This window comes from Erpetoichthys calabaricus, chromosome 14 (assembly GCF_900747795.2).
Source record: "Erpetoichthys calabaricus chromosome 14, fErpCal1.3, whole genome shotgun sequence".
Classification (NCBI taxonomy): domain Eukaryota; kingdom Metazoa; phylum Chordata; class Cladistia; order Polypteriformes; family Polypteridae; genus Erpetoichthys; species Erpetoichthys calabaricus.
This window is the reverse complement of record NC_041407.2, coordinates 31,702,385-31,719,701: the sequence shown is the minus strand read 5'-3', so window position 1 is coordinate 31,719,701 and position 17,317 is coordinate 31,702,385. Positions and strand designations below refer to the sequence as shown.

At 42.0% G+C, this 17,317-nt stretch overlaps 1 protein-coding gene across 3 annotated transcripts in view; it reads left to right on the top strand.

Moving 5' to 3' along the window:
* Window positions 1–17,317, top strand: part of unc13d (unc-13 homolog D (C. elegans)) — a 407,222-nt gene that overhangs the window by 258,587 nt on the left and 131,318 nt on the right. For all 3 annotated transcript variants that reach the window (XM_051936229.1, XM_051936228.1, XM_051936230.1), the window contains 2 exons: window positions 3,360–3,416; window positions 11,179–11,276. In XM_051936229.1, coding sequence (XP_051792189.1) covers window positions 3,360–3,416; window positions 11,179–11,276 — 155 coding nt within the window. The remainder of the gene's footprint in view (window positions 1–3,359; window positions 3,417–11,178; window positions 11,277–17,317) is intronic.

Genomic DNA, 17,317 nt, shown 5'->3' with positions numbered 1-17,317 from the left:
TCTATCTATAATTATTAATAATGTAGTTGTTATGCAATGTGCTATTAAAAAGTTATTACCTGTGCAATTTTTTTAAGTTCTAGTTATGAGCAATATCAACTGTTAATCTGTTCATCTTAAAATAAATGAGATGAACTGTATTCTGTAATGCATAAAATCTTCAGATTGTTAAAAATGAATAGATAATTACATTACATAGAAGTAAGATGGCTGAAAATATTTGCTCACAAGTAAAGACTTTTGCTCACACCAACCCAGAGGTGTTTATGACTGAAAATAAAAATACTGCTATCAGCATTTTTATCAATAGCAGTATTGCCATTTTAAAAATATCTGAGCCCATAATTAAAAATTAAATTCAAAATGGTGGTGTGAAAAATTATACAAAACTCAGATAGATAAAAAAATGTATAAAATACATGAAAAATCATCTTCCATACATTAATAAAACTCAAAATTTTTACAAAAAACAAAATATAACATTTTTGGACACATGAGCTGAACAATTTTATGAAAAATATTTCTTATTACTGGGTCTATTTTGCATCATGCAGATAATACTCTACTATTTGAGTTGAAAGCTGATGCCTTTAATGGGTGTAGTAGGAGAAAAGTTATCTCAGAATTTTCTCGACACTGGAAATTACACCCTTTTGCATTCTATTCACTAAAAAAGTTTTTTTCATAAAACATGGCAATGTAGGAGATGGAGACCTTTTAGATATTAAACTATTCTTAGAAAAATGGGGGCAGTAGATAGGAGAGCTTCATCACCATGAACCAGTACAATGCCCACAAAACATCTGATGCTACACAAATCCGCATATCAGTCTCACTTTTTGTTTTTCTGTCACTCATGAACAAGATCCTAAGATACTTAACTCCTCCACTAAGGGCAGTTGTTCCCCCATCACCTGGAGTGAGAAATCCACTCTTTCACAAGAAAGAACCATGATGACTTGGAGGTGCTGATCCTCATCCTGGCCACTTCACACTCGGCAGCAAATCACTCAAGTGCAAGCTGAAGATCCCCATCAGAGGACAACATCATCTGCATGAAGAAAAGATGCTACCCCTATCTGCCCTAACTGGATACACTTACATCCTCAACTGTTCCTTGATATCCTGTCCATGAAAACCATATAGGGAATGAAGAGCACGCAAGAACTGCCCTGTTACAGATTTAAAATATGTAAAATTTTTACGACCCATAAAAATGGTCAAACCTTGACACCTGGTCTATCAGCTCTTTTCCATTGATTTGGGATCTTTCCTCTTCTCTAGAAGACCCACAGAATTTTCCACAGACGTAACAGGAGTTTGGGACAATTCTTATACATTTTGTATGAATTGCCACTTAGTCCTGGAGCACAGTTTGCTCTTGCTTTGCAGACAACCTTTCTGGCTTCCTTCAGCTGCAGCTCTGATATGTCAAACTACACTTCCAATTCAGGGGGATGTTGCACTCTTCCAATTCCTGCTCTCTTTCCAGGTCGCTGTATGTCCACCTCAGATGTTGATCTATTTCTGCCTGTGAGCAGATCAGCTTCCCAAAACACTTTTGCCTAGCAGCTCCTTCATGAATCTTAAGGGGTTCACGCTTTCAGGCCCTTTCATGCCGTTGTCCCCAATGCCACTTGGAGGACCCTGGTCTTCTTGAGAAGGATGTGCATCAGCTGGGCCAAGCCAATTTGCACCTTCTGTCCTGCCTTTATGTACTGGATCTTCAGTACCATCATCTCCTGACTGATGTTGTGGATGCTCAACGCTCTATGTTTTTTTATGTAGAGTGTTCCAGAGCCTTTCTTCTCCTCTCCGAACCACTCCACGGACAATAATGGTGGTCATGACTTGTAGCTTCCCATCTGCCTTTCCCTTCACCATTGCCTCTGGAATTCTGTTGACATTGTTATCAAAATGTTCCCACAGCATTATCATGTTTGCTGCATGCCATTTGATCCAGCTCATGTTAGTCTTAATGCTAGAAGGATTGGGTTGCAATATTTGGAGGTTCCAGGCACTAGGCGGTGACTCCAGGACTGGCTCCTTCTGCGTTTCACCAGGTTGGACACCTGTGCGTTGTGCTGCTTCTGCTTCCAAAAGACACTACATCTTCACTTGGTGGATCTTCAAGCCGTGATTGTCCTTGCAGACTTTGCCACATACATACTGCTTGCTCGGAATAATTTGTCTGTTCCCTGGGTCTACTGCCATTGTATCCATCCAACTGGGGTGCTCATCATCACCATCTCTTGGGCGCCCCGGGGTATGTTTTTTTGGGCTCATCGTAGCTTTGTTGGGAGTCCTTCTCACAGAGGACACAGATTGGGTTGCTAGCCCATTCTGCCCCAGAGCTGTCACTGTCTCTCCAATTGTCACCACATTTCTCGTGGTTGTCATCCAGTCTTTCCTGGCTGTCACTGATAACTCAGAGTGTAAGCTGTGAATATACATTTGCTGACGCCTCAGTCTGGACATTTCATCAGTAGAACAACTGATTCTTAAAGCAACCCTTGATTAAACAGTTATGCATATCTTTAGAGTCCCTTTCAATGTATTCTTATTTAGTGTTGGTCACAGCACCATCCTCTCTCTGAGAGCTTAGGCTGGAATGAGGAGGAAGTTGGGAGCATGCGCTGATAGTGTGTTGCCGCACCCACCACACAACGAATTGGATTGGGACCCAAGTGCAGAGTGTGACACCTTGGCACCGTACTGGATTGGAATGATATGGATTTAATTTAACAGAAAACATTTGTGTTTTAGTTTACATTTACTGTATTTGTAAGTGGTATATCCAAACACTTTAGCAATTGGAAACATATTTTGAATCTTTTTTTTATTTGTTATTGCAGAGTTAAAAAATTATTATCTTTGTAGCAAAGGTCCTCATTTTAAGGCTTAATCAAGTGATGAGCTTGTGGAGGTGTAATGCTCATGACCTGAGTGGCATTTAACAATCAATATTGCAAATTAGCTCCAGAGAAGACCTCTGTGTGTTCTCTGAGTTTGAGCTGTTATACAAGAAGCTGCTGGATTTGTCTTTTTAAGGTAATGAGTTCTCCATCCTCCCATTGAAGCTCACAACCTTGACTTTTCTTGACAACTTCATCTTGTGTCTCTGACCCAGTACTGAACTGTATGTATTTTCAGAGAAATTAATGTAAAATATGTACTCATAACTTGTTTTGAACTAGGAAACAAAAGGAAGATTGTAATGTTTAACAAATAATAGATTTGTGATGATTTTTTTGTAATTAATTTTATAGTGATGAGTTGTTTTTTTTTTGGTCATTAAAAAAAATTAAGGAATGTCCTTCTAAACTGTTTTTTACAACTGTGCATCATGTTTGTGACAGGTAGGCACTAAAGAATGGTTCAACATGAAGAAAGGGCTACACCAACCAATGATGAAGGTATGCATTAATCACAGATATAAAAAGATGATGCATTTTATTAATTTCTCTAAGATCCTACCAAAATTTTAAAATTACATGCACTTTCTTCTATTCATTGCCTTCCTAAAAGAGCATAAGGATAAATATTATAACACATCTTTATATGTTAATATGACAGATTTCATGTCTTCATAATTTAGGATAATTCAATTGTTGTTCAAAGGAAGCTGAAAACTCATGAATCTAATGTATTACTTATTATTCTTTTACTTCTGTTGGCTTGTGATGACAGTCCAAAGTTTAATGCCCAGAGTGCTTATATTATAAAATGTATTTGTCCCTGTGTTTTTTCTTAATCATATTATCTGTCTTAATCTTACTGTATCTCTGAGGAGAACTTGTCTTTACTAACTGTTGCGTTGTCAGCTAACTTTTTGATGTTTGTGGTGAGGAATGAAGCAAACACATATCTGGCAATGATAGTGACTCAGTGGCTGGAGTGATACCTGGTGTGAGTATATAAGAGCCAGAAATTGCATCTGAATTCTATTAGATTGGCTTTGCCAATTGTTGATATCAAACCTGAAAATGGTGGTCACTTGGGAATTAACTATTCTTTTACAAAATAAACCAGTTTGTCAAGGGAGCAAAATCGAGCATTATCAGTGCTGTAAAAGGGTACTGTGGCACATGGATGGACACAATTTAACAGAAGAATGTGCCTCCACTAGACAACCAAATTCTGTTTGTTTTTCAGTACTTCTGGTTATGTTGGCCAACAAGTCTAGGAAGAGGAAGTAGAATACCCCAAAGTTGTGTCTCACCTGTTCAGTGGATAACATATTGTGCTTTCCCTTATTTAAAAGTGTTGTTATGCTTGTTCCATTATAATGTCTACAAAGATAGTGGAGAAGAGCATAACTACACTTCAACTGTTCAGTCAGAAGGTGATCATTCTTATAAAATTGTCTTGTTAGTTTATTTTATTTTACTAAGAGTTATATGCAGTCATTCTTTATTTACATTACAGCACATGTTCATTCCAGTGTAGAAAGAAAATATAATTAGCATCCAAAAGATGCATATTATCATTGTGTACTGCACACAAACGTACACTCTGATGAATCCATTAAATGCTAAAAAATGCTAACTAATTGGTGTTTTAAATGCTTAATATTTCCCCTTGGGATTAATAAAGTTTATCTAATCTAATATTAACCCTAACCTTTGGTGTGTCTTTATATGGGTGTTTAATAGTATACTTAAATTAATCATTAATAGTGATGTTGTCAGTTGTGCTGAGAATGCATTGTCATTTTTCCAAAAGAAAATATTGGAATACAGGCTTCTGCGATTGGAAACCATTTCAAGAACAGATTAAATGTGGAAAACATGGAATAATTGTATTAAGCTGTATTAAGCAAACGTCAGTTTGGAGAGCATATCAACTGCTGAGTTTCATTGCCTCTGAGAGTGTCAGTCAGATTCCAAGACAAGGAATTGTACAATACAATACAATACAATTTATTTTTGTATAGCCTAAAATCACACAAGTGCCGTAATGGGTTTTAACAGGCCCTGACTTTTAACAGGCCCCCAGCCTAAACTCTCTAAGAAGACAAGGAAAAACTCCCAAAAAACCTTTGTAGGGAAAAAATGGAAGAAACCTTGGGAAAGGCAGTCCATTAGGGCGACCCCTTTCCACGTAGGTTGCGTGTGCATTGGATGTCAAAAAAAAAGGGGATCAATACAATACAATACACAGCACAGAACACAAGTATTCCTCAATACAGTATAATAATGCAGTAGAAATATCACAAGTACAGGGGAGAATTCAACAGCAGATGATATCATATAATACGATTTGGATTTGTTCATAGTCCTGGAGACCTCAGCCATCAACCTGCCTCCCCCTATTGGCCATTCCACAGCTGAGACAGCGCTGGGCCAGCCAATCTGATGAAAGGACCACTCCACCCAACAATTCCTGCAATCCTCCATCAAAGATGACTTTACCTTAAGCAGGCAAAACAACTTGGCAGTAAGGCAGTGGCACCAAGTGCCACCTTTGAGTACCGATAAGAGAAACAGAATAGGTGAGACTTTGTAACAAATTATAACTATCATATTACTTATGTTTTAGTACTAATGACCAACAACAGAGATGCAGTATGCATCGTTAATCAGCAGCTTTAGTCAGGATATGCTAAACTAAAGTAGTAAGACTTCTGCTGGGATTTGACAGCTGAGACCAAAGGGGCAACTTATAATAGCAGGCAGACCATTTCACAGTTTAGGGGCCCTGTAACTTAAAGCATGACCTCCCACTGTTATTTCATTAATCCTTGGATTCATAAGCAGACCGGCATCTTGAGGTCTTAATGTATATTCTGGTTTGTATGTCATGATAAGTTCAGATAAGTAAGCCGGACCTTGCCCATTTAAGGCTTTATATGTTAAAAGAAAGATTTTGAAATCTACCCTAAACTTAACTGGGAGCCAGTGTAAGGATTTAAGAACTGGAGCTATGTGTTTGTATTTTCTTGTTCTTGTAATAATTCTTGCAGCAGCATTTTGGATTAACTGGAAGCTGTATAAAGAACAGTTTGAACATCCAGTGAACAACGCATTGCAGTAGTCAATCCTACTAGAAATAAATGCATGAATTAATTTCTCAGAATCCCACTTATTGTAGAGATTTGTAGGGGATAACATATTCCTAACAGCTTTTCAGTACAACTTCAATTAGGGCTAGACAATATTTTTTGATATTTCCATTTTAATCACAAAATACACCTTTTCACTGTGTTCTTAACTTTTTTTCTCTGCGGCTCAAATGCACTGCCATACATTTTGATGCTGTTGTGAAGGTGCAAAAAAAAAAAGACAGCACAGAAGGTGGTATGTGAGACCTTTAAAATGTATTGTGTCATTACAATGGGGAATATGTGACACTTGAATATAAAAGCTCCACGAATGCATTTGTATGGCAGCATTTTGCTTCACCACATCGAACCATTCATCAAACATCGAAGCATGCATATTAATCCTATAGGATCCGCAAAGCGGCTTTCTGTCACATATAGATAGCAAACAATGACTCTGACGTCACATTCTGAGTTTATCACAATGCATCCCCCGACTTTTTGCTGGTACTGCAACTTGCGCATGCGTTGCGTAAATTTCTGAGGACTTATTCAGAGGACGTGTCAAATGAACGCTGGGAATGTGTGGCAGCCATGATGCATGCACGTATGTGTTCTGAGCGTGAAGTATAAACCAGCCCTTAGTGGTGTAACAAATCAAAATGTAAAAAAAATCAGGTTACTAAACATGCAATAATAATAACAAAAGTATTGGAACTGATGTAGATGATTTGGCAAATGTATGTCAGGGTGTTATTGTCCTGGGTATGACGTTAAACTGCATCCGGCCCTGCAAGAGCTCCTCCAACTTGCAGGGAAATCATGGGGGTTAGTGGCAGGATTGGCACTCAAGTCACCGTAAAAAAACTTTACACAGCTCCGAGACGACAGAAAGGACTCTTTTTTGCTCTCCGTGGGAGTAGCTCTGCTACAGCTGCCAATAGGAAGGCTGCTCGCATCATGAAGGGGATGGGAGAAAGCCCTCGGGATTCACATCCCCGGATGAGTCGAAACCATTGGAGAGTCAATGGGGTCAGGTCTGTTGGGGATCGAAACTGGTGTGGTGCTGAGGCATCGCCCGGTGCACGGCAGCACTCAGGTCTCAATTTGAGGTGGCTCATATGGGTAGGCGCATGGATCGTCTTGTCTCTCTGGCAAGATGATCATCTTCCTCTGCTGTTGGAGGAGCTGTGTAAACTCCACATTTCAGTGGCGGCACTCTCTGAGGTGTGCAGACCGGGGACTGGCCAGATCTCTGTAGGTGGATACACCTTTTATTGGTCTGGTCGCTCTGATGGTTGTCATACTCAGGGAGTAGCTGTTGCTGTAGCGGATTGGCTTCTTCCAATGGTGTCTGATGTCACTCCTTTCAATGAGAATATTATGAGACTTAGATTACGGCACTCCCTGGGTGCCATGCCAGTTGTCTCAGTGTATGCTCTGATCATGGTGAGTGATGTCTTGGTCATGGTGAGTGAGGAAAACATTTTATTCGCAGCTTCACTCGGTGGTTGATGGTGCCCAAGAGTTGACATTCTTCTGGTCATGGGTGACTACAATGCAGCCACTGGCACTGACAAGACTGGCTATGAGGATTGTCTCTGTCCCCATGGGTCTGGTGACCGTGGTGAAAGTGGCTCCATGTTCCTTGACTTTGCAAAAAGTCAGGGGCTGCGAATCGCTGGATCCTGGTTCCAGCGCCCAGAACCGCATCGTTGGACTTGGTACTTCAATACTGGTGGTGCGGTGAAAGAGATCGATCACATCCTCGTGGGCAGACGCTGGAGGCTCTTGCAAAACTGCAGGGTCTACAGAAGTGCCCAGTTTGTGAATTCTGACCACAGACTTGTTGTTGCTACTCTTAGGATCCAGCTTAGGTCCAGTAGGTTATCACCTACTAGGAAAATGAGCCTGGACTTGGCCAGACTCCAAGACCAGGCTGTTTCTAATGAGTTTGCACAGTTTGTGTGAGGAACTTGCAGATTTGGGTGCAACTGCTGATCCTAATGTGATGTGGGAGACTTTCCGTGACAAGACCCTGAAGGTTGCTGAGGGCTGTGTTGGTGTTACCGGTGTTACCAGAAGGAGGTGTTTCATCTTGCAGGGCACCCTGGATATCATTGAGAGGAGTCGCAGCGCACGGCTCAATGGCAACTCTGTTCTGTACCGGGAACTGAGAAGGAGAGCTGCGAGGGCTCTGAGGGCAAATAAAGAGGCGTTTGTTACAGGAATCTGTGAGCAAGTGACACACCATCTGTGGTCTAGTGACCCACATCCTGCTTACAGAGGAATTGAAGCATTACGCACATCCGAATCTGTACCTCGGACAGTCACAGTCAGGGCGGCTGATGGATTGGTATTTACGGATGACACTGCAGTTGTGACCTGCTGGTCTGGCTACTTTGAGCAGTTGTTCAAAGCTGATCCTCCGGCTAGGACGTTGGATATCTCTAGGTCCACGGTCCTTGAGGCTGATCCTCCAATTAGCTGTGAACCACTCAATCTCACTGAGATTGCAGAGGTGGTGAACCAGCTGAGGAGAGGAAAGGCTGCAGGGATCTGTGGTATCCGGGGTGAACTTCTCCAGGCAGGTGGAAAGGCTGTCCTCCTGGCATTGAAAGCAATCTTTGCTTCCATTTGGGAGACTGGCATCATCCCAATTGACTGGAAAAAGGGACTAGTGGTCCCTATCTGGAAAGGGAAGGGTGATCACCTGGATTGCAGCAACTACAGGGGGATAACACTGCTCTCAGTGCCAGGTAAGGTCCTTGCTAGGGTCGTCCTCAATAGGATCTGTGATTACTTGCTCACCTACCAGCGACTGTAACAGTCTGGCTTTACGCCTAAGAAGTCTATCATTGACCGCATCCTAGCACTGAGGGTTCTTATGGAGCGCAAACGCGAATGTCGACAGAGTTTCTTTGCAGCCTTTGTCGATTTTCAAAAAGCGTTTGACTCAGTTGATCGAGCTGCCCTGTGGGATATCCTGAGAGTTCGCTGGATCCTCTCGAAGTTGGTGGATTTTCATATCCGGCCTGTACACTGGTATTGGTAGTGCTGTGCAGAGTGGAGGCAGAACTTCTCCGTTTTTCCCAGTTGATTCTGGAGTTCGCCATGGGTGTGTTCTTGCTCCTACTCTGTTCAATGCTTGTATGGACTGGGTGTTGGGCAAGGTTGTGGGGTCCAGCGGCTGTGGGGCATCTGTTGGTGAAGAAAGATTCACGGATCTTGACTTTGTTGACGATGCTGTGACCTTCGCGGAGTCAATGGAGGCTCTGATCGGGGCACTCGAGAGACTGAGTGAGGTGTCTGAGTGTCTGGGCTTGCGAGTGTCCTGGATAAAAACCAAGATCCAGGCCTTTAATGACCTCTTGGGCACAACCATCAGCAGTGTGTCGGTTTGCGGAGAGAGTGTCGACCTTGTCGAGAGGTTTACTTACCTTGGCAGTGACATTCATGTCTCTGGTGACTCTTCCTATGAAGTCAGTCGATGGATTGTGTGGTGCTCCCGATATCTATGCAAAAGGACGAAGGTCCAAGTCTTTAGAGTTCTGCTGCCCCCTGTCTTGCTATATGGTTGCAAGACATTGGACTCTATCCAGTGACCTGAGACGAAGACTGGACTCCTTTGGTACTGTGTCTCTCCGGAAAATCCTTGGGTACCGTTGGTTTGACTTTGTGTCAAATGAGCGGTTGCTCATGGAGTCCCGAATGAGGCACATTACCTGCATTGTAAGGGAGCGTCAGTTACGGCACTACGGCCATGTGGCACGTTTCCCAGAGGGTGATCCAGCTCATAAGATCCGCATTGTTGGGGACCCAAGTGGCTGGACCAGGCCAAGGGGTCGCCCACGTAACACCTGGCTGCAGCAGATAGAGGGTCATTTCCGGAGAGTGGGACTGGACCGTGTGTCTGCCTGGGGGGTTGCCAGCCAGGATCCCGAGTTGTTTCGTTGTGTAGTGGGTGCGGCAATGCACTGTACCAGTGCATGCTTCCCAGCTTGACTTGATTTGACTTGTTGTTGAAGAAACTGAAAATAAACTCGGCTGATGCCAGACTCCCATTACAGGTACATGAAGAACTTTCTTTTGCTTTAAAAACCCACACAAATTGCTCCAGAAATGTCTTTCTTTTTTTATTATTATATGATTTTTTTAAAGTTCATTGGATTTTCCTTGCTGTAAAAATAATTACTTAAAATACTTGAGCATTTTGACATATGGCATGAAAATAACTAGGGCTACTTTAAGCTACATTTACTTTGAAGTACTTTTTTTGTCTTTGCTAACTGATGAATATGAATTTCAGAGGACCAGAAGTATGTCACTACACAATCTTAACTTACTTCGCAGTAACTACCAGTCCTGTTGAACCTTCCCCATTGTCAAAACTTTATTTTTCCGATGCACAAAAGATAATCATCAGCATTACATATGCAACAATACTATCCATGATAACAACTGCAGAAACTCTCAATTGCTATAAAGTTAAACAGCATTAGAATATTATCTCTCTTAATTAAGAGGAAGTTAATTGAAAAAAGGTCCAGATAAGGAGTTTCTGGATTGTAGTATCTCATTATCAGATTTAGTGAAAGAATGATCTTCAGTAATAAGCCAAACTACTAAGGATAAAATAGGCTCTGTATCATTAGTTCATCTACAGTCTTGATCAAAAACATGTCTGACTTGGGCCTAGCCACATTCATATATTGTTTCTGTCAAGAAATCTAAAATCTGATATTTTCATTGACCTTGTTTCATTTAAAAAATTAATAATTGAATAAACTGCGGTGGGTTGGCACCCTGCCCGGGTTTGGTTCCTGCCTTGTGCCCTGTGTTGGCTGGGATTGGCTCCAGCAGACCCCCGTGACCCTGTGTTCGGATTCAGCGGGTTGGAACATGGATGGATGGATGGATAATTGAAAAAAGTTGATCTTTAGTTTTGCACCTTTCCTTTAATATCTATCTTATATCTTCATAAAAAATTCCTAATTCATTGACTAATTATTGAAAAGACAATCAAAATAATATAGGCCACACTCTTAACTTTATTGAAAAGAGCAGGTATTGTTAGATTTATGCCTGTTTACAGTACGACTATGTACTTAAATTATTTTCCTTGTGTTTTTTAGAATGCTGAAGAAAATGCCCGTTCTTTGGCACGCATTGTGCTTGAAGTAAAAGAAGATCTTGATGCTATTAAAATAATATGGAACAAAGTCTTCATCAAGTAAGTCTAAATATAAAGTACTGCCATCTAGTTTATCATAAGGTATTCTACATTTTTAACTAAAATATTATTCTTTATGAAACTTATTTCTATGATTCTCTACCAAAAACACCCTGTACAAAATCTGAATTAATTTACAAAGTAATGCAGTCAATTCATGTTATATGCATTGGACTATGTACAGACCCATTTGTCATACTAGTAAGATATGGTTGACTTAACTTTAGTGTGCTAAACAACAAACATTAAATAAGTAAATAAACTGGTTTAAATAGCAGTATACCTGTTTAAATATGTCAAGGACATGTTTTCCTTCTGTCTGTCTGGGTGTTTCTCAGTGTGGTACCTTAAATAAATTATCCCAAAGACATGCAGGTTAGGAAATTGTGAGTTAATGTGAGTGAGGGTGTATGTGCTCTGCAGTGGACCAGCACTAGTGCTTACCTTGGAACTCACTGTCACACAATCTTAGGCTGGATACCTTCCCATTTATTTTAGCAGATCAGTTTAAATACCAAGGGTTAAATATTACAAGTAAATATAAAAATCTTTTTCAACAAAATTTAGCTATCTGCTTGGAATAAAATAAAGAAGATGTGAACAGATGGTCTACCCTTCATCTTACATTAGCAGGGTGAACATCCCTCCCAAACTTATTTTTCTATTTCAGAGCACCCCCATATACATTAACAAATCATTCATTAAGAAATTAGACTTAATTATAACCTCATTTATTTGAAATTTGAAACATCCACGCATTCAAAGGGTGACTCTACAACGACCTAAAGCAGAAGGAGGCATGGCACTACTTCACTTTCAATTTTATTACTGGATGGCAAATATACAAGTTATAACGACCTGGACATTGACATAAATTAATGAATATACACAAGCCAGGTCTGCAATAGAAATAGAATCTTATTGTACTTCTTTGTATGTCCCGCTTTGTGCCCCAGTAAATATAAATTATCATCAATATACAAATAATCCAATTGTCCATCAATCACTCAGAATATGGAACCAATGCAGGAATCAATTTAAGACTAAGAAGCTTTTATGTGTTGCACCTTTACATGATAATCACCTTTTTCTACCCTCTCAAACCTACACAGCATTTAATGTTTGGAAATCGTCTAGGATTAAAACACTTAGGGATCTATATATAGGCAATTATGCTTCAGATTTAATTTCCATCAACACAATTATTCCAGTATTTTCAAAGCAGGAACTTTGCAAATAGGAACCTGCCAAATTTTCCTCACCTTCCACCCATTTATATTCCAGAGGCAATACTGATCAGTCTATAAGACTCAGACAGCATCTCAATAATATATAAAAACAATTTAAAGTCTCTTCCTTTCAAAGAAAAATACACATTTGAGAAGTTACATTGCAAAAAAAAAAAAACATGTAGCGACAGGGCTTTATAGGGAGGGTTTCTGTTTTTGGAATTTCACCATTTCATAAAATTATCAACTCAATATCACAATCCAAGTGAAAAATATGTTAAAGAAATTATTTGTTAAGGGTACCTCTCTATTTAACCCACCAACTTACAAGATAGTTTACAGTGAAGGTAACAGCACAGTTATAATTTAATTATCTAGTCCTAAAAAACTTTAACCATAACATTTCTATTTAGGCCTTTGAACTGAGCTGACTAGCTCAATTCAGATGCACCTATCATGAAATTTACCAATAATGTGGCCAGTGGAATGAAAGTCCTGTTGGATATTGGGCTTTTTAGAGGATAGCTTGGAGGAGCCAGTGTTCTATGAAGGCTACATTTGTAGCAGATGCAAGCTGATCCAGCACCTCAAGGTCAGGGTTGCTGAACTGGAGGAAGAGTTGGCTGGCCTGCATTGCAATAGAGAATTGGCAGACCTAGACCAAGTGTCCTTTAGAGAGATGATGTACACACTTAAGGTAGCATGGGAGGAGACCCCAGAATTGGGAGTGTCAAACCATTTTCAGGTCCTTGTGGAGCTGGATGGTGGTTCTGAAGGTTCTAAAGTGGTAGGCAGGCATGAGGATCCCCAAAGAATCACCTCAAAACCAGTTACCAGAAAGAGAGAGAAATGCAGAAGGCTACGGTTTTTTTTTTTTGTTTTTTTGGAGGTGTCCCCATGACCCAGACTAGGAATAGTCTGTACTGCTGTAGTAATTTATGTAGGAATTTCTGATGGCTCGAAAAATGTTTTTTTTGTCAGTTTTTCTCTGCGTTTCTGGTAGGACCACAAGCTGGGCCACTCAGAGGTTCCTTCTGGGCCTCATGTGGCCCGTGGGCTGATATTTGAATAGGCTGGCATTTGGGAAAGAGGATTTGTTTTAGGAGTGTGTTATACACCTTGCAATGCAGATACTGTTTTCATTGCACATCTTTTAAATAATATTAAAAAGGCAGCTTTATAGGGGCATATTATAGTCATGGGGGACTTTAACTACCCGAATTTTTCAAATAGCGAAGCACAAGAGCAGGAGTTTTTTGAAGTAATCAGTGACTGTTTTTTAACACAGTATATTAAAGCACAGGAGAAGCCTGTCTAGATTTAGTAGTTAGTACTAATCAGGATAGAATTCAGGGTGTAGAGGTGACTGGACCACTAGGGTCAATTGACCACAATATAATCAATTCTCAGTGTTTTGGAAGAGCATATATGCAAAGACTAAAACTGTCAAGTTTAACTTTGGTAAGGCAACTTTTGAGTAGATGCATCAAGGTCTATGGAGGATGCACTGAGATAAGATTTTACATGTGGAGACCACCAAGGAGCAGTGAAACAGGTTTAAAAATGTTTTACATATAATGCAGGACAGGTTCATAGCTACATTTGGAATTAGTAGGAAATTACAAAAAAAAAACAAAACTCTGCAGTGGGTTAATAAAGGTTTGAAAAAGAAAATGCAAAAGAAAAAACAGCCATATACAGTTCATAAGACTAAGAACTTCAGTGTGAATTGTAGGGCATATAAGAACATGAGGACAACCCTTTAAAAAGATATAAGGGAAGCTAAAAGGCAGTTAGAGTGGAATATAACAGATAAGGCAAAAGATGACAGACAAAGATTTTTTCAGTTATGTTTGCATTTTGCAACAGTCAAGGAGGAGGTGAAGTGCATCAGGAAGAGTAAAGGGGAATTAAAAAATGCAGACAGTGGAATAGCAGATGCTCTAAATTTACATTTTTATTAGGTGTTCACTTGTCAAGTAGATAACGTCTCAGTGGTAACAGGGACTAATAAGGAGGTACTGAGTGATTTGTTAATTGTATAGGAAGAAGTACCACTTAGATTAAATAGGCTGAAATCAAACAGATCACCAGGACCAGATAATATAACATTTATCCTCAGGTTCTTATGGAGGTTGGTACATACAGTATATAAACCTTTGACACATAAGTCAATACACATTGGGGAATTTCCAAAGGACTAGAAAGTGGCAAACATTATACCATTATATAAAAAGGGTGATCAGGCAGATCAAATGAACTATAGTCCATTAAGCTTAACATGCATCACAGGTAAATTAATGGGAGGAACAATTAAGAAAAAGATTGAGCAACACATGGCAAGAGCAGGAATTTTACTGAATAGTCAGCATGGGTTCAGGTGATTTCAGTGTTTTACCAACATGCTCTAATTATATGAGGAAGCAACAAAAGGATATGATCCAAGCGGAGCATTTGATATTATTTAACTTGTCTTTCAGAAAGCATTTGATAAGGTGCCACAGGAGAGGTTGGCAATAAAACTAAAATAAATGGGAGATCAGGGTGTTGTGTGTAGATGGGTGGAAAACTGGCTCAGACACAGGAACCAGAAGGTTATGGTGTGAGGAACTTTATCACAATTGGCTGATGTTAAGAGTAGTATTCCAAAGGGGTCAGTGTTAGGGTCGCTGCTATTTTTAACATCCATCCATCCATCCATCCGTCTTCCGCTTATCCGAGGTCGGGTCGTGGGGGCAGCAGCTTGAGCAGAGATGCCCAGACTTCCCTCTCTCCGGCCACTTCTTCTAGCTCTTCCGGGAGAATCCCAAGGCGTTCCCAGGCCAGCCGGGAGACATAGTCCCTCCAGTGTGTCCTGGGTCTTCCCCGGGGGTTGGACGTGCCCGGAACACCTCACCAGGGAGGCGTCCAGGAGGCATCCTGATCAGATGCCCGAGCCACCTCATCTGACTCCTCTCGATGCGGAGGAGCAGCGGCTCTACTCTGAGCCCCTCCCGGATGACTGAGCTTCTCACCCTATCTTTAAGGGAGAGCCCAGACACCCTGTGGAGGAAACTCATTTCAGCTGCTTGTATTCGCGATCTCGTTCTTTCGGTCACTACCCATAGCTCATGACCATAGGTGAGGGTAGGAACATAGATTGACTGGTAAATTGAGAGCTTTGCCTTACGGCTCAGCTCCTTTTTCACCACGACAGACCGATGCAGAGCCCGCATCACTGCGGACGCTGCACAGATCCACTTGTCGATCTCATGCTCCATTCTTCCCTCACTCATGAACAAGACCCCGAGATACTTGAACTCCTCTACTTGAGGCAGGATCTCTCTCCCAACCCTGAGAGGGCACTCCACCCTTTTCCGGCTGAGGACCATGGTCTCTGATTTGGAGGTGCTGATTCCCATCCCAGCTGCTTCACACTCAGCTGCAAACCGATCCAGAGAGAGCTGAAGATCACGGCCTGATGAAGCAAACAGGACAACATCATCTGCAAAAAGCAGTGACCCAATCCTGAGTCCACCAAACCGGACCCCCTCAACACCCTGGCTGCGCCTAGAAATTCTGTCCATAAAAGTTATGAACAGAATCGGTGACAAAGGACAGCCCTGGCAGAGTCCAACTCTCACTGGAAACGGGTTCGACTTACTGCCAGCAATGCGGACCAAGCTCTGACACCGGTTGTACAGGGACCGAACAGCCCTTATCAGAGGGTCCGGTATCTCATACTCCCGGAGCACCCCCCACAGGATTCCCTGAGAGACACAGACGAACGCCTTTTCCAAGTCCACAAAACACATGTAGACTGGTTGGGTGAACTCCCATGTACCCTCCAGGACTCTGCTAAGGGTGTAGAGCTGGTCCACTGTTCCGCGACCAGGACGAAAACCACACTGTTCCTCCTGAATCCGAGGTTCGACTATCCGATGGATCCTCCTCTCCAGGACCCCCGAATAGACTTTTCCAGGGAGGCTGAGGAGTGTGATCCCTCTGTAGTTGGAACACACCCTCCGGTCCCCCTTCTTAAAGAGGGGGATCACCACCCCGGTCTGCCAATCCAGAGGCATTGTCCCTGATGTCCATGCGATGTTGCAGAGACGTGTCAACCAAGACAGCCCTACAACATCCAGAGACTTGAGGAACTCCGAGCATATCTCATCCACTCCCAGGGCCCTGCCACCAAGGAGTTTTTTGACCACCTCGGTGACCTCAGTCCCAGAGATGGGGGAGCCCACCTCCGAGTCCCCAGGCTCTGCTTCCTCATTGGAAGGCATGTTAGTGGGATTGAGGAGGTCTTCGAAGTACTCCCCACACCGAATAACAACATCCCGAGTCGAGGTCAGCAGCGCACCATCCCCACCATATACAGTGTTGACACTGCACTGCTCCCCCCTCCTGAGATGCCGGACGGTGGACCAGAATCTCCTTGAAGCCGTCCAAAAGTCATTCTCCATGGCCTCCCTAAACTCCTCCCATGGCCGAGTTTTTGCCTCAGCAACCACCGAAGCCGCATTCCGCTTGGCCTGCCGGTACCTATTAGTTGCCTCCAGAGTCCCACAGGACAAAAGGGTCCTGTAGGACTCCTTCTTCAGCTTGACGGCATCCCTCACCACCGGTGTCCATCAACGGGTTCGGGGATTGCCGCCACGACAGGCACCGACTACCTTACAGCCACAGCTCCGGTCAGCCGCCTCAACCATAGAGGCACGGAACATGGCCCATTCAGACTCAATGTCCCCCACTTCCCTCGGGACATGGTCAAAGTTCTGCCGGAGGTGGGAGTTGAAGCTACTTCTGACAGGGGGCTCTGCCAGACGT